Raw genomic sequence first — 18,544 nt, forward strand, 5'->3', positions numbered from 1 at the left:
ACATGTGGTTTCTTCAAAGATATGAGTGCAACACAGTGCCTTGTTCTACTTTATGCATTTGCACAAGATGTGATTATCCACTGGTGCCCTTATGATACATTTTTCAGAGTATGGGAGAACTTCCTTCACATTGAACAAAACAATATGTTTATAATTTAGTGAAGGATTGGATTTTAGGCTTTGCATTTGCATTTCAATTTCAAAAGTGTTGCTCTCTGTCTACACAGACTACACAGCTATAACCAGCATTTCTAAAACTCAAGCATCCGCTAATCCTGTGGGACAGTGCCAAACTTGCCAGTTTTTATAAATTGCTATCTTTATGACAGGAAACTAGGAGGGGAAGGGTCTTATATCTGAATATAATGGCAAGGAGAAAACAGGGACATAATGACAGATGTGTCCCCAAGTCACTGTTCTCTATGGTGGAAGCAACACCCAGAGCAAGGGTCTTCCTGGAAGACTGGATGCAAGCCATGAGAACTCTATAAGCATCCGCTAAATGTTTTGCCTGGGTAAAGAGAAGACCTCCTGCAGGACAATTAAAACTGTTTTCTTCTTTGTATTGTTTCTGTTCAGTGCTTTCTAAATGTATCTATTTTTGTATCTTTTGTGATGATAATAAAAAGTATTTTCCCTGAACATATAATCTGTTGAGAATGATATGAGGATGAATGGGAAGACATTGTCAACATAGTAGTGATTCATTAATGGGGGCTCAGTCATGCTTGTAGAATCCAGTACCCTCAGAAGAGATTGGGATTCCTGGAAGGTTTCTAGGTGGTCCATCCCTAAGAAGCACAGATGGGTTAAGAGCTTGTGAGGCAAAGTGTACCTCCTGGTCCAAGTGTACCTGGAGGGACCCTTAGCTTCCACTGAGTTTGTATTCCCTTAACCCTCATGGTTGAATTGCTGATGTGAAGTATCTTCTAATATGACCAGGAGTATTGAGGCATGTGTCTGAGGGCCTGTAACTCATGCCAGTGCTTTCAATTGTCTTTGCCTATTCTATAAAGACGATAAGTTCAGGACTAAAGCTCAAGGCTGGTACAAAATGTTTAGTGTGGTACAAAAAAAGCAATAAGAATACATAGTTTGTCTAAATGCACTAGTTTTAAAATTCAAAGCACTATTAAATAAAACTTCTAAAATAGTCTGAAGATTACATTGTAGTTTTTGTTCTGTCATTTTTGGTTTTTACTACTGGAAAACAGTTTTTTTATAATCTGCAATTGCATTGGCCGGAGGAAATACTTTGTGCTGTATGTTAAATAGCTTGATGAAATGGGAAGGGGGAATGGGCATGACTTAGTCGTTTGCAAGGCCTATAAAGCTGAAATATTCCTTACACAGCAGATGCTCTAACTGAATATTATGAATTGCACTTGTAAAGCTCTCTTTCTAATAGATGTCACTCTTTTGTTTCCCTCTTCTCTTTTGCAGCAAGTGACGGGCAGAAGTTTTGGTGAGAAAGATTTTCGTTCTGGATTAGAGAACGGCATTCTTCTGTGTGAGTAAGTAATGTTTACAGTTTTGAGCCTTGAATACAATCTTGACTAAAGTAGAAAACTACCTTAGCTAGTATGTCCCATTGTTGATTTCCTTTTGAGAGTTTTTTTGTTGTGCACAACGTGTGGTATTTCACTGCAGTATCATTTCAGTGCCAAAGCTATTGTTATGGTGAGGGTTGAAATGCGGCTTAAAGAAAGCAGGTTTTATGAAGTGCTTCCCTCTCTCCACCCCAGCTCCTTAGCTGAGTTATGTAAAAAAAAAATTATGTTTGTTTTTTGGTTTCCTTTTACTTAATGTTGTTAACCACAGATTGGCAAACGGTGTTCCTCACTTGCCTGTGGACGTCTCTGCTACAATGAGGCGTTTTGGACCAACTCCAAGTCTAAACGCTGTCAGGAGTTAGCCATCTGAATACCATCAATACACAGCTGCTTTAATAGTTTCTGGAAAGGTTAGGCATCCTCTAAATTTTGCCTAAAGGTGTGTTTCAATGACGTGTTTTGTAATTTTTGGATGAGAGACACAAGTTAGATTTTGCACATTTCTCTCTGTAGCTCTAATGGCTAGTTTTTAGGAAGTGTCTTCCAAAACCTTGTTATAGGTTTACATGCCAAAGCTGGCAATTTCTAAGAGCAATTTGGAAATGTACCCTAATGCCCTTAGTCCTTTGAAAATCAGGTTGTCAGGCATTTGGGAGAATGCTGAGCTGAATCACCTGTATGGACCAATTTCTTTCCCTGGATATGCAGGATTGTCACTGAAATTCATAAAAGCTGTCTTTGCACACCAGAGTGATGAAGCTTGCGCAGAACTGAATCCATCCTTATGAAGGAGATATCCTGGTATGTGTAGCTGGACAATTGCAGCTATTGGTAAAGTTTTATATTATTGCAGGTACCAGAACTTGGAAGCTGTTTTCAGCAGTAGAGTTGAGCTAATAAATATCCTGTAACTCAGCTCTAGGTAGCTTACCATAGATCTGAAACCTACTTGTATAAATACTGTTATATGTCTCACTGGTGTCATTAATCAGACAGCTTGAACTTTAGCTTTTTAGCTTTTGAAGGTGAAAAAATAGAAAGGAAATGATGTGATCTATTTTGATTGCGTGTCTTTGCTGAGGAGTGGCTTTGGGAGGAGGGAAGTAGTTGTTATTGTTGATCAAAAGTTGTGTAACTCAGAAGGAGCGTACACTCTTTGTATTTAAGGGTTGCCTCTTAAATGAGATCTCTCTCCTCTGTGTGTTGAAGGGAAGTGCTGTGTGCTGAATCACTTCACAGTGCTCTTTAAATGTTAAGGTTGAATTGTGTTGCATAAAAAGCAAGGGCTGTGTATTTCAAGATTAGATTGTAATCTTATCTACAAGTAAGCAGAGGTAGTCTGATTTAAATGCTGTAAATCTTTAAGATGGAAGGCTTAACTAGCTAATGTTTTGCTAATGAGACTAATAAATATGTATTTCTTAGAAGGTTTTGAGCTCCAGTAATAACCAAGTCAAGGGAGAGCACTTGGTTATACTGCGTAACTGTTCTGCGATACTGGGCAAATTCCTTGTCCTCATTTATCACTGGTGGATCAGTGCAAATCAGCCTGAAGGAATCTGTCTCCTCAGCCTCAAACATTAAAAGCCATGATGTTTGTATTGCATCCCGCTCTTGGTTAGCAAGCTGTAGCTAGAGTGCAAAACTCTATTAGGCTACAGAGCATTAATGAGAAAGCCACCAAACTGGCCTTCAAGTTTGGTTTCTTGATGACAAACAAACTATAGCACCAGCAGTAGAAGTGTACTCCTCACTTTATTTCACCACTGTGAAATAAAGAACTCAACAGAAATTTTTGGGTCTAACACTAAGAAATTTCAGAGTATCTTCAAAAAGTACTTTGGCGAGTGGAGCACTGATAGTTAATTTTTTATCTGGTGCTCAGTGAAGAAGCACTGTAAAGCTGCCACAAGCAATATTGTCTTTCTAGACAGGTTTTTTGTGACTTATCAGAAACTTACCAGGGTACCTAATGAAAAAAATGTAGTGGCATACAAGCTTTCTCTTAACTCCCTTCCAGTCTGTTGTGCTTTCATTGCAGCTAACCTCAACAAGTAGATGAAAACCTGATCTAAGTCTCTGACAACTTCAGAAGAAATAAATTATAGCTGTCTTCATTTCTGAAGATAGAAGAACTCATTGCTTTTGGTCAGGTTTTATCTCATTTGTTAAAGTTTTAGTGAGAAGCAAACTTACATCTGTTTTTATCCACAGGACAGTACTCACTGCAAGTGGCATTAACTGGCAACTCATAGCCAGACACTTGTCTGGGTGACATCCATGTGAATGTGGAATAGCTGTGCTTAACTTCCACATGACTGTCTCAGGGTTTTCCTCACCTACTATATTTTATGATGAAGACTGAAAGCAAGTTTGGGCTCTGAGGGATCTGAGCAGCTAGAAGACCAGAAACTGCTGTCAGGAGTGGGGACACAGTCAGCATGCCTTGAATGTCTCAAACATATCTCAAGCCACCTTCTGGGTTTTGCAGGTGTTTTGCAGAAGGGAACAGGGATGTTACCATGCCAGAGTCTGGGCTGTACAAAAGGATGCAGGTAGAATCTCTGTCTGTGTCTGTAGCAGGATTTTTAGACCCTTATACACAGCAGTGCCAGGCCTGACTCTACTTGATCCCATCTCGACTCCCTAGACAGCCTACAGACACAAGCAGACATCACCACACTGGCTGATTCATTCACATCTAGCAACAATCCATATACTTTAATAAATCAACACACGTGCATCTATGCAATGCCAGCAGCTCAGGCTCTTGGGATGAATGTGTTGTGGAGCACCATCCTGACTAGTGGAGCAGTCTAGATGTGTATGCTTGCCACAGGGACCCACAAGCCTTGCACCTGCATCTCTGGTAGTGTTTGTGCTGTGGCTGGCATTTTCATCTGGCCTCAGTACGAGCTTTATAGCTTGACATGCTCAGCTGAGGAGCTGAGGGGCATATTTAAACAATGCAGGATGCCATAAAGCAACAGATGAGAGTAACACAAGCCCTTTCTTCTTTCTGGCTGTTCGAAAGCCCACTTGTGCAGTTGCCCAGACAATGGTGACTCTGATTGTTCACCCAGCTGTGCTGAGAAGCCAGTGACTATGACTTCTGTTTGTCTGAAATGAGTTCATGTTTTTTTTTAGCATAGCTGTCTGACATCAGTGCAGATGGTGATTTCAGCAGGGATATAATAGCTATATAGGCAGAGGCAGTTCTTGCTCTGTTCATGCTTTGTGAATTAAATTCTTGTATGAAAAGACTGAAGAGTTTCTGCATGGGTGGGCAAATGTGCCTTCCTGGGATCATAGTTCAAAGCTATATGATGCAGGAATATAACACCAGCAGCAGGAAATATCACTGGAAATCCTCTGTTGCTGCTCCACCACATGTTCAGGGTTTTTTTTTCTCCCTTGTTACATAGCTTTAATGTTTAGATTTGACCCAGATATCATAAGAAGCTAGAGGATTAATCAGAAATAAATTAGATCAAGTTGTTGCAATGCTTAGGTGTTCCTATTCTATGAATTCAGGCATCATCTGAATGAAGGTTGACTGCCATTTTCTTTGAAACTGGAACTCTTTGACTCTGTGACTTTTTTGTTGTTTTTTGAAAGAGAAGATACAAAGACGTTTTAAAGTAATCTTGGTAAAATTGCATATGTACAGTGAACTAAAAAAAGTTTTACACTTTTTTTCCTGTAGGACAATATATAGGAAAGGCAGTTCTGTTCTGTTGTTCAGACTCGGAATATATGCTCTTCAAAAGTACAAGAAAGTTTTTAGGTTTTACTCTTAAATGAAAAAGATGAGAAATTAGTCATGCACATAGATTATTCTAATAGTATTTAAAAATGTGAAGAGTGGCTATAAATTTGAGCAAACTGAAAGTGATTATGACTAAAGGTTACTTAATGTAATTTATCATTTATTCTGTCACGAGAATGATTTTCTTACATAAGTAAGAAATCCCCTTGGCTTGTGTTCATGTTGTTGGTGATGAATGAGCTGCACTTTCTCAAAGAGCAGTTTCTCTGGATGTGCATCCTGGTTCTAGTGCATCTGACCAAGCTTTGGGCTGACATGAATGCAGTTTTCAACAAGGGCTGGCTATGTGCCAGATCAGTACAAGTGTAATGCCGTGGAATAATAAAACTTTTGTGCTCCGAGTCAGTGATACCATGAGGTATGAAGAGCAGGCGTTGCTGTATATATGGTGTTTCAGTCATTCTTCTTGCAAGTTAATGTCTCTTAAGTCTTCTGGTGGGGGAAAACAAATAGTCTTTGCAGGTACAGGATTTCTCAGATATGTCATTCTAATTGTCTGTTAGTGTTATGGGCCTGGCATCAGCTCAGCACTTGGCTTTATAGTGAAGAGTGGAGAAGTCAGTGGATGCCCAGCCCTTATGCTTAATTAGTATTTTGCTTGACTTTCCTATTCTTGGAAACTGAGAAGGTATTTGAGATTTATAGGCATATTTGAAGTTTTGAATGCGACCCATGCTTTGAGGTGAGAAGGAATTGCTGTTCTCCTGTGGTTTTCAGGCTGTGTGCTGTAGAGCCAAAACATTATCAGCATTGTGAATTTGGCATGTCTCCAGGTCTGAGAGATGGGCCCCAAGGCTCATTAAGCATTAAGATTTAGGTTCATGTGAGGACATTTGAAACAGTTTTATATGAATACAGAGTTCTTAATCTGTAAGTTTTATTGTTGTTTCATAATGAAGAGCTATTTATTAATATGGTTTAGATGAGGGGCCAAAGGTAACATAAACCCTAATGCTAAGCCCATGATGAGAAGAGAGGAATAGCCAGTGAGGGGCATGCTTAAATACAGACAGAATGACCCGTCTTTGTATTTATGTTTAAAAAAATATGCATTTCAGCAGACTAAATAGTAGAGCTTTTTCGCTGATGCTTGGTTATTAACAGGGCAGGAGACTGTGGAACACTGACCCACTCAAAAGGAGTGTTGCTCAAATGCAAGACAGGTAATCTCGTGAAAAGTTTCAGCTTTTCAAGAGTGTATGTTTAAGAAAGCATATTTAGTGGTTTTAGAAAGCATATCCCTGGCCATTGCTACTCAGTGTAAAAACTATGAATGAATTTTAAATTTATGAGATGCATGAGATGCTCTTCACATCATCAGTCCTTGTGATTGTAGGTTCTGTATAAATAGCTTGTGAAGTTGCTTACAATCTTCTCTGTTACTTTTCTTGAGCTGTTTGCAAGGCCTCTGTTTTGTTCATATTTTTAGCTTTTGGCAGAGCAAGAATCATGCAGTCCTGTGTTTGGAATATTGTTTTCTCAGTACTACATACCTGCATAGGTCTTTATTCACTTTGTACATATTAGACAGGACTGTGAGCCCTTTATAGAACAAAGTCAGTTCTGTCCTGCATGTTAAAAAAGCACCTTGTTCATCTGATTCTAAACAAATGAAGTCAGGGGCATCATTAGCAATCACTCAAGAATGTTTTCCCAAAAATATTTTTGTGACCTCAGGAACATGTTTATGTTTTGAAACTTCTTAGCCGTGTCTTTTGCAACAAAATATTTTGACTTTTCATTGTTCACTGTTTCAAGGTGATTTGTTCATCTTTAAGACTAGTAGTGGATTTTTCTGTCCTTTTCAAATATTTGCAGGCATTTTGGAGCTGCCACTAGAGCATGAGTTCAGAATATGTGGATACTGAAGCTGTCTAGGCTAATAATTATCAAGTGCTGAAAGGCTGCTTGTTTGAATATAAGTCTGTAAAACTTAATTTGAAGAGAGAAATATCTTTGTGAAGGTTTACTGTGGATAGAAATTCCTGAATTCTCAAATATGAAATGCTCTTTTATGTTTAGATCAGATCTGTAGTCAGCTTTTCTTTTTAGGAATACTGTCTGTTACTTGAGCAAAGAGCTCTGTTGGATACCTCACCCTCCAGCCTGGATTGATCTGTGAACACACATGACTTCAACCTTTCTTTTCTCCATTTCTGAAGTTTATTCTCTGAAAATGCTTCTCTTCCATTTCCTCCTACAATCGAGGTCTTTTTGGAGGCTGGGTTTTGGCAATCATCCTCTGAATATTTTCTTAACTGACGCTTTCTTGCAAGAATTTCATGGGCAGTTTATTGGTGCCTTTCATTAGATCTTTTTCAACTGTTGCCTGAAACGCCTTCTCTTCCTGGCAGAAGTTTTTCAAATTCTTAGCTCACGATAAAAAACCCCAGAAAGGTCTAATAAATTAGTCACACAGTGGCTAGCGCTGATTTCAGCTTGTCTGTCCAGCTGTGGAGATACTTTATCTCCTGGAATGCCAAGCCTTGGGGACAGCACGAGTGGAGCAATTGATTCTCCCTGTACCTATGAGAGCTGGTTTTTATCGGGGGAAGGAAGTGACCTGGCTTCTCCCTATGCGTGGGACTAGGGCAGCTTTCCACTTCCATCATTGCCCTTTTGTTTCTATAAGGTAAGACAGATCTGAGGTTTTAGCTTCCATGCAGTGTCTTACTGTGCTTCATTTAACAGCTGCTGGAGAGTCCGAGCCAGCACCTGGCACAGGGGAAAGGGAGCATGAGTGTCTGGTTGCTCCAGGGGAGATTTAGATCGGATATTAGAAAAAAAATTCTCACTGAAAGGATTGTAAGGCATTGGAAGAGGCTGCCCAGGAAAGTGATCGAGTTACCATCCTCAGCAGTGCTGGGTTAACAGTTGGACTTGGTGATCTTTGAGGTCTTTTCCAACCTTGATAACTCTGTGTTGGACTGAAAATTAGAAGAGAACTTTGAGAAGAACAGAGGATTGTTCTGACTCAGGATGGGTGCATAAATGCTAGGGGTGGTGGGCAGAAATCCCCACAGAGAGCTTGAAGGGTCTGAAAGTAGATCACGTGTGTATGTAGAGACTCAGGTTTTGTGGATGGAGCCTGAAAATTCTTGGTTGTGTCCTGGTTTAGGTGATTGTCTTTTGGGTCTTTCAGTGGGATTGTTGGGATTACTCAAAATGAGCCAAGGATTAGGATTAGGGTTGGGAGAGACTGGAGATTATGATTAAGTGAGAGGGCACAGGCTGGAGCTGCAGATGCAGTTGGGGCTGCCAGAGGAAGATATGTGCTGCACATTTTCTCTCCTGAAAACTCTTTAGACTAGGACATGGCTGGAGACAGGAGGCCCAGGGCAGACAAATCCTTTGTTTAGGACTGATGGGGCAGGAAAATATGGGACTGCAGTTGTCAGGGGCTTCTAGAACAAGGTGTGGGAACTCACCTGTAGAGTCCTTCCCTTGGGCCATGGCCAAGGGTCTTGTGCCAGGTCCTCAAAGCAAAATGGTGATGGGTCTTGTTTGCCCAATATTTCAACAGAAAACTACCAGAGCTGATAAAACTTTACATATCAAAACATGCTCTATGAAAGTCTAAACTGGCACAGAAAATTTAGTTTGTGTATACACGCCTATGTCAGAAGAGGTGTAGTTAGTGGATTTTTGAGAAGCAGGGATGGACAATAACTGTGTGAGTGAAGGCAACCATTGAGACACTGCACAAACAGCACCACATTTCAGCTGGCTTGGTAACAAAAAAAGCTTAAACCACTCAATGTTTTGGCATCTGGATTGTTACTCTAAATGAGGCAATAATTCAGAAGCAGTCAGTCTGCTCTGGAGGAAACCTTTGCCATATTCTGCAGCAAGCAAGTCCTGGGGGCTTTGGTGCCAGACTGCTTAAAAATGTTTCAAACAGGAGACAAACTTTTTAATAATAATTTTAATTTCTTCCTCGGTGTTTTCCATCTTGGCCCATCCCATTTCCTCTCTCTTCAGCCTCCAAATAGTGACCTAAAATGTTGTTTGTTCCCTACTTTTGTCCTTCCTCTCAATTTATCCTTCTCCTGGTTTTCACAGGGAAGTCTGTACAAGCCATTTTGAAGATTTATTTAGAATGGGTTTTGGCATTTGAAGTTTCCAACAGGAACTCTTTATTTTGCCTTCTATTATTGCCTATGACTTTTAATCTGCACCTGCAATATTGGTTATTGTGCTGATGCATTTGAGTAATAAAGAAAATGGGATGCTTTAGCTAATATATTCTTTTTTTCCTGAGACAGAATAGGTGGACTGAGGGCTGAAATCACGAGAGAGCTACAGTATTTGGAAAGGAGTCCTCTGGCAAAAAAAAAAAAAACAAAAAACAAAAAAAACCAAACAAAACAAAACAAAAACAAAAACAAAAACAAAAACAAAAAAAACCCAAAAAAAACCAAAACAAACCAAAACAAAACAAAACAAAACAAAAAAAAAACAAAAAAAAAACACAACCAAAAAATACACAAAAACACGTAAATTGCCCGGTGTAGCAACTAAATGGAAAATAGTAGTTTTACAAACTTTCTGCTGTGTGAGGTTAAAAAATACCATAATATCTTTGGGGGGGTGGGAAAGTAATTTTTTTTCCATCTGTGAAATAAAATAATGATTCTAGAAAATAGGCAGTTCTTCTATTGTCATTTTCTTCATCTAATGAGGAAAAGTGGGTTTTTTTACAAGTAAATAGAAGTATATTAATTCATTTGTTTTTAGGACATTACTGTTAGATTCTACTTTAGGCAGAAGAGGAATAGTACAGCTGTCTGTATGAGCTTGCGTTAGGGAGTTTTTAACTTCAAGAATATTAAAAAAGTACCCTCCCCAACTCCTCAAAGTATCATTCACATTGGTTTTGATAGTACTCTCAATACATGATGGTGTTGGAGATGTGGGAACTTCAAGAATGTAATGACAGACGTACAATTTCAGACAAGTGGAACAGAAGCTTTACTATGATCATAAAAAACTGAGAAGAGCATCTCCCACTCTGCTCCCCTGTTCTGTCAAAATGATTGCAGAAACTCAACCTATATAGTGTTTCAGGGAGACACAAAGGGAAAGAGGTGAGGAAAAGTGATCATTTCAATGTTCATAAAGCCAGATGTTCACTCCAGGAGGGAGGAATGCTTTCATGAGCTTGCAAACTGCCACAGTCCTAAGGAATCAAGCAACAAATAGTGTGCCACTATGGAGAGATGGCTCTTGGTGGAGCTTTGAGCAGTGGCACACCGCCTGTAATCCAAACTCAGATGCAGGGAGCTGGAAACCGTCACAGACTGTTAGCTTTTAGTTGAAAGGAATATTCTTTTCATTTGGATAAACGTCTCAGCCAGACCTCTTGAATATTAAATGAATAATTTTACCACCACAGTAAGCTGCCAGAGGAGTCTGCTTTTGAATGGAGACCATACCAGCCCAAAATGAGGTTTCTCTCTTTCATAGAGGTATTCTAATTTTCAGAGAGTTTTAAATTTAAGCAGACATAATTTTTTTCTCTTCAAAGACCTTAAATTTTAAGACCATGTCTTGACCTGATGATTTTCTTCCTAGTGGATGGAACTGGTTGAATTTTTCTTTGGATAAAAGGCATTATGGTTTTCTCCTAGGGGAAGGGTGGCGAAGACACAGTGTTGCAACAGGATTTTACAATTAAAATTCCCCACTTTAGAGGCTTGGTCATTTTTTTGGGTATTCTAACAATGAACCGTGTCAGCACATCTCATAGCATGCTCATGGGTGGTGAGGAACTTGGATTTGGGGGGTTGCTAATCTTTGGACACTGAACAGTGTTCAACTGTATTACTGGCCTAATGGTGTTTTCCTGATGAGATAGGGGGTTATACTTTCCCTTTTTATTTATCTTCTCTCATTTATGATTTATGGGGCCCTCCATTCAACACATTATATGGAAGGATGGCATTTAATTTCAAGTTAAGATGAAAAAAAATAGACAGGCCACCCATAAAGTGTACATCCTTTCACACTTTCCTGCAGTGCAGAAACTGCCAGACCTGGGTGCCTTCTGGGTTTCTGCTCTCAGGCCCTCCCAGGCATGATCTGCCTGTACATAGGTAAGGCAGACTGATGGGTCAAAATTGACCCAGAATCTGTCTGGGTCACTGATGTGGTCTAGATCAATTTTGAATTTAAAATAAATACTGTTAAGTTTCTGTGCTGTAGATATTCATCCTAGGCTTTCTTCATTTCATTGGTGGAATTTGGATGTCCATGTATGTTTTCAGAAGGGGGAAAGTGAAGATTCTTTTTTTTCCAGTCACACTGAAATCCTTATGTGCTGGGGGAAAGTGTTTGATAATTTGGATTTTGTGACTTACCACTCATAAAATACTTCTTTCTCATAACAGGTTGCTGAACGCGATAAAGCCAGGATTGGTAAAAAAGATCAATAGACTACCGACCCCTATTGCAGGTTTGGTGAGTATATCAAATAGAGGAAAACATTTCAGTGCTGCTTTTTGCACCTGGACATTGACTATGTGATTCAGATAGCCATTATTTTTGTAATTTGAATTCTTCTAGCCTAGTAAACTCAGACAATCCCTCTGAAATCGGAATGCTTTGTGTAGTCACCTTAAGACCTTTCAGTCTTTTTTTTCCAGAAGTAGGCAATATTCAAGTGGCAGGGTGTATTTTTAGAGGAAGATGATCTTCTTGGTTATATATCACCTTTCAGTTGCAGCACTAGCTTTAGAAAAACTGGAATGCATGCATTAGAAGCCACCACCACAAAAAGATAGTTTTTGGAAAGGAAGAAAACTGTACTTGTGTATTTTGTCTCATTTTCCCTTTCCTCAAAATACCACAGTCTGCAGATAACATTCATTGTGGGACTGTCTGGGGAACTGTTTCATGTTGATTTTGAGGGCAGAGCAAAATTTGCCCATACTCTTTTGTAAGCAAGGAAGACCACAGAGGATGTGCTGACAGCTTATGGGCTGTCGGGAGCACTGGGTGCTCAGGGGGTCACCTCAAGTGGTGGCACAGTCCTGTGCTTGCTGTTGGGGCAGAAGGGGGGGGTGTGAGTGCTTGTTGAGTCTAACAGGATTAGCCACATAGAAATATGGCTGCATTGATTTTACCTTCAGTTGTAACAGGAATAAAAGGGTCTTGAGCATGTGGAAGGTGGCCATCCTCTGTTTAGGCTCATCGTATATATACATGGTTCCTTTGTGTTCTGGCATTGTTCACATTGTGGTTTATACAAGATTCAGAATATATTACTTGTTGATAGCTGAAGTTAACATTCCTGTATATAAAAGGCATTAAAAAGTTTCAGTGTATCAGAAACCATGTTACGCTTGCTGTTAAATTAGATCTATGTTGTTATATGGCCTTTGAGGCTGGGTCTTTCAATCTGTAGATTGACAAGGATATTTCTGCATGAATACTGCCTGGTTTTAGAATTTCATTTTTGATCCCCATCACCCTTTTTCTAAAGTTTCCTTGAGTGCCTTTCTTTTGCCTATAAAACCCATCTAGTTTTATTCCTTTGCAGTCCTATTTGAAAAGAATATTTGATATAAACAGCTGAAAAAAGTACCAGTAGTGCAGTTTTCTTTTTCTTGGCTTGCTTTCAGGAAAGACTCAATTTTTGTTATGACTGTTTTAAGAAGATGATATTGAATTACATTGGTTTTTTTCCTTATTCATATGTGAAATCCCAATGGTAAGGTGGTTATAGTACAAATGACATAGAAAAAAAACCATTATGTGTCTATTTTTCTCATTCCTTGAGATAAAGCTCTCTTGCAAGATGTGTATCTTCAAAGCACTATGAAAAAAGGAGTTTTCAGGACACTAGTGATACAGCAGATCTCTTTTTGTGTTGTAAAGTGACTTTATAATCTCTCTACCTGTGTCCTCTGATTTTCTTTAGTAACTGCTTTTCTAAATATCTTTTTCAAATAATTAGGCTATTTTAAAAGTTCACTGTTTCTGAGTTCTTGAACATTACCAATGGATGTTTTAATCTACTGTTCTGTGAATAAATTGCTCCCAACAAAACAATCAAAATTTCCCCTTGTTTTCCAAGCAGTCTGGTTCCATACCTGCTGACTTTTGTTGCCATTTTTAGTTACAGTGGTAAGTGGCTGCTTTAAGGATTGCATGTGAATTTAAGTGATCAAGTGTTCTTTCTAGTCTGTTATGCTCATTTATGTGTATTATATAAAAGTACAGCCATCAGAGGTGTGTTTGAGTACAGGGCGTATCCTTTTCACTTACCTGTACCATGCCTATGTGTCTAAAAAAAAAGTTAAAGTACTGACACTATGGTCCAGAAGCAGTTATACCTCCAACTACCATAGGTAGTTGACCCTATATGAGAGATATTCCCGTATTAACTGACATTTTTTCTTTATTATCTTAGTTTTCGTTGGCTTGACATACTAAATAGTTACTACTTTCCAATTTATTTCACCCCAGTGAGTGTGATTTCCTCAAGTACAAGTAGAAATGCTGTGAAGGCTTCGGTACCTTTTCTTTCTTGCATGAGATATGTGCTTTTAAATACTAGACACTGCTTCTGCCTAAAAAGTGTAACCTAATTATTGTAACAAAATTAATTTCTTTCCTGTAGCTGATAGTGTGTTTATTTCACTAGGAGAAACAATAGGTACATTTTCTTTTACACAGTAGGAGCTAAAACTTAGAAATAATTGAGGAGTATTCAAAGTGCCTTTTGTTTCATCTTGAACCTTCAGAGATACAGTTATTTATTACATAGCTCTACAAAATGTCTACTTGAGTCTAATTCTCCAGATATAGTTTATTTTTCTCCTTTGTTATGGTAAGGAAAAATTAGGAACTGTCTTTTATTGAAGCAAAATAGCAGTGAACTTGAAGCCCATATCAGACACAGGCTGAGGTGTTCACTTGGGAGTATTATCAGATGTAAAAATTTTGCTTGTATTTCATGTTTGAGTTACTTCTCACAACACTTCTGTAAGTATGATGGTTTAGTGTTGACAGACTGAATTCTTCAAACTTTTCCTGGCATTTAAAACCTGATGAATCTGCAGTTACTCTGAAATTCTCACCCATGACTTGCTCATGTATTTTGGGAGGGAATAATTTATTTGCAGATCTTGCATATCAGAACACCAATCATTTAAGTAAAATCTATTGGTTATAGTGCTGTGGTGTTAAAGTAAGAACTTAAAGATCTGAACACCACCACACTTAGTACAGGTCATATAAATACACAAAGATGATCTTTGTCTAGTTGCCAGTCTAAGTCAGGAAGTGGATTGTATGCAGCATTACATATAGAATTACATATGTTCAGCTTGGCAGGCTTGTTTGTAATTTGCTTTGATCTCCAGAAGTGCCGACTGCTTCTGTTATCACAGCAGAAATGATACATTGCTTTAATGAAAGAAAATATAGGACCACTGCTTTGGTATTCAGACTTACAGTATTAAATCTGATGAAATGTTTTCTCATGCTTCTTCACTATTCATTAATCCCGAAAGCTAATGCTCCACCAAAAAGCAATTTCACAAAACATTCAAAGAACACATTAAGCCTAGGTAGCAGTAACAGGCTTTATTAAAAGCCTTGTTGCCAGAAGAAATTTTCTCATGTGAGAAATTGATACTGAGCATCTTTGTTCTAAGACTGTCAGGCGTCCAGCCATCATCATTTCATGTATTTAATTGTAGAAGGCTGAAGAAGTGTTTTGGCTGAGTTATTAATTAAAAAACCATCTGGAGCTGCGGAAGACTTGCGAAGATGTATTAGAGTACAAGGAATATAACTGACTTTCAAAAAACTAGCAGTTTTCTCAGCGAGTTGCTGTTAGTTTCTTTCATTTTGTATGACATTTATTGTGAGTACAACTAATTTTTAGGGTTTCTACTAATTGCAATTTTTTACCTCTATGCCTTATTATCTATTCTATAAAAATTACCAGCATCACCGTAGATAAGTTTTGCTCTATAATACTAACCACTGTATGTTGACTTTCTTTTCCTCTTTAAAAGATTCCAGCTTTTGCTTCCTGTCCCTGAATAATGTCACTCTGTGAGAAAAGAAAAGGGTTTTGCCTTATCTTTTGTTTGACAGGATTTAGGGGAGTTTATAGCATTACTTCAGTTCCTTGAACAATCCCCACAGGGGCTCAGACACTTACTTCAGAGGCTGTGTGAATGATTCTCACATATAATAGGAGGAAGTAGTCAAGACAAAGATGGAGAGATGAACTTTAGCTTGGATCTTGGCTCATGTTTCAGCACTACTGTGTTTACTGTGGCATCCAGTTTTCAGTTTGTTTAGGGTCCTTAACTTTGTGACATATGTATGATATAGCACTGGAAAAAACAGACCTGCAGAAGTCACCTGGTTGCATTGTTATTGCACCAAGACGAACAGAGCCGGAATGTGCCGCTTAAGAGAGCTTGTTCCTTTGAAAGCGAGGTTGGGGGTTTTTTCCCTCATTTTTTTTCCCAAGAAGTTTCTTTTGGCAAAGCGTTCTTTGAGAGCTTGCTATTATCCTCATTAAGAACAGCTATGTGTCTGCTGGTGCTGGTAGTTTGTTCTTATGCTGTAATATTGCACAAACTGTAAGTTTGGGGTTTTTCTATCTTATATGTTATTTCAAAGAAATGTCATCATGATGTTAGCACTCAGGAATTAGTGCTACTAATTAAATTCAGCAAATGAGGTCTTGTTTCTTCATGCAGGTATGAACCTCAGAATAAAATGACAAGGCTGAAATAAAGTATAGTGTGTTTCACACAGTTAAAAATAATTAGCAAAGATAGAGAAATACACAAAATTTTAACAGATGTGCATTATTTTTTATTGCTCTTTTAATTCATACCACCTTGTTACTATTTTTTTTCTTTAAAAAGTATCTGCTTTTTTTTCCTTCTTTTTTAAATTTATCACTCTCCCTTTAATTCTGGTACTTTTTGGAAGAAGCCTGCTGCTATTTTAATATGTAGATTCATAATATATGATAATTTCTGTTTCCTTGTTTTGTACTACTATTCACTGCTAAACATATTCATTTCCCAGCACAATTGTATTCACAAAAAAGTCTTGCTGTTTGAGTTGTGGTACATGTGAAGTAAACAGAAGCAAAATTTCCTGGCTATCTAAAAACAATAAGTTCTTGGCACTCACATTCCAAAAGCATTTTTGTGAATGTTGACGGAAAACAAAGTGTCAGCATAGCAAAATACTGTGCAGACCTTCTGCCATATTTTCTGTGGATCTTCCTTGCTAAATAATTATTCATTTCTCTACACCTCTTGTGCCTGCTTTCAATTCTGAAATCTGAATGTTTGACTATGCAATATTTATGGTGTGGCCAGTAGTTGAGAGCAGGATTGTGTGCTTTGGCTCATCACATACTGCAATATAAAATGAATCTCTTCACTAAAGCAAAAGTATCCTTAAAAAAAATAATGATTAGTATCATGTCATTGTATTCTTTGTGTTGTTTGGGTTTTTTACTTCCCTAGCTTTCTAGACTGTCTTCAAATTGATCTTTCACTTAGATTCTCTTCCCTTGGGTGTCATCTGAGCTGGACAGAATTACTGTATAAAATTACTGTTTAATGAATTTAGCTGTATGTTGTATTCATAAACATTTCTAAGTTACACAAAGAATATAAAAGCAAACTAACAGGTGTTTCTCAACCACGTTGTTTGTAAACAGAGTCTGTGTGGAACAATCTGCAGTGAAGCTGTAGTTAATTCATTGCAGAAGAGGAAAACAGCCATCAGTTCAAATTTGGCAGGAAGCACAGAGAAAGCAGTATTGGGGGGAAAATGAGATAGAAAAAAATGAAAACTAAAAGCTTATATGGAAATTCACCTATTTTTCTTTTTTAAACGGGATTGAAGGTTTTTATTGCTTCCAGTTAACTATACAAATGCTGTCCACGAAGCATTGCTCTCCTGTCATTTAGACTAGTAATACAAATGCAAAATACTGGCAAATGCTGGCATCTAATTTAGTATTTTATTGATTAAAATGCTTCTTCTTACTCTGGTGTGCTGGGTTTGGTTCCAAAACTCTAAAACATTTCATGCTGGAAACTAATAATTGATCTGACAGAAAATGTACTGGAGATATATTCCACTGCTGCATTTGGGTTCAGCCTGTGTTGCCTGGCTTCCAAGTTGTACTATAAACTGATGTGTGCATGCAAGAGAGGCTGAAATAATAGGAAACGAATAAAAGGCATGTTCGATAGAAAAACAAACAAATGAAACAAAGGGAGGTAAATGACCCCACCTTATTTATTTGTTTGTGATGGTCTGAACTGCATTTAGCTATAGCACACACCCACAGACAAGTGAGTTCAGCCAACTCCGAGTAGTCTTCATGTTCACCACCTCTGTATGGCTCATGAGTTGTCCCTAGTATCCATGGGCGATCACTTCTTCCCTCAGATACCAGCTGCAGTGTTGTGTTTCTGATGGCTGGAGGTGAAACTTGAAGAGAAGGACCTTGCTCATTTCCAAATTACCTGGTTTTGATCCCTCAGGGGTTTTTATGTGCTTCCTACACCACTGGCCCCAGCCAGAACTCAGCCAAGACTTTGGCAGACCAACCTCACTGCTGGCCCTAAAGTCCCATCTTCTGGATTCTTCCTTGATCGGAGTGCTTGCAGTGCCCTCAATAAGATAAACTGTTTGTTGGCTGGAATCACTCCTTGTCATGCTAAGGATACTGGCCCTTTCTGCCAGTGTCCAAGAGTTTGTCCCTTGTTATAAGATGAAGTCCCTCACTACCCAGGGTGCCTTGAACAGCTTCCTTGTTGGGTCAGAACAGCACCAGCCAAGATGGGTAAATATTTGCAGGACACATGTGAAGGATGGCTGTGATCCATAGCTGCTGTGGACGTATGCAAACTTCGTCATGTTGTTGAGACCTCTTCCCAAACTAGACTGGTTAGGATTCAAAGGTGCAGCATTTTCACATTTTCAGTCAGCTTAAGCTGTGCCCTCAGCCTGCTGAGCTCTGCTACTGAGAATGTCAGGACTTGATTTGGCCAAATGCTAATAATACTTGTAAGCTCTTTGTGGCAAAGATCATCTGTTAGTCTGTTTTTGTCTAACACCTCACCCCACGAGTCCTGCTCCATGGCCCGGACTCCTAGAC

The 18,544-nt window shown here is 38.6% G+C and overlaps 1 protein-coding gene across 1 annotated transcript in view; it reads left to right on the top strand.

The window, feature by feature from the left end:
- LIMCH1 (LIM and calponin homology domains 1) overlaps window positions 1-18,544 on the top strand; it is a 180,704-nt gene that overhangs the window by 62,853 nt on the left and 99,307 nt on the right. Inside the window, 2 exon segments of the mRNA XM_063401840.1 lie at window positions 1,444-1,514; window positions 11,772-11,841. Coding sequence (XP_063257910.1) covers window positions 1,444-1,514; window positions 11,772-11,841 — 141 coding nt within the window.

Source organism: Prinia subflava, chromosome 7 (genome assembly GCF_021018805.1).
Source record: "Prinia subflava isolate CZ2003 ecotype Zambia chromosome 7, Cam_Psub_1.2, whole genome shotgun sequence".
Lineage (NCBI taxonomy): Eukaryota > Metazoa > Chordata > Aves > Passeriformes > Cisticolidae > Prinia > Prinia subflava.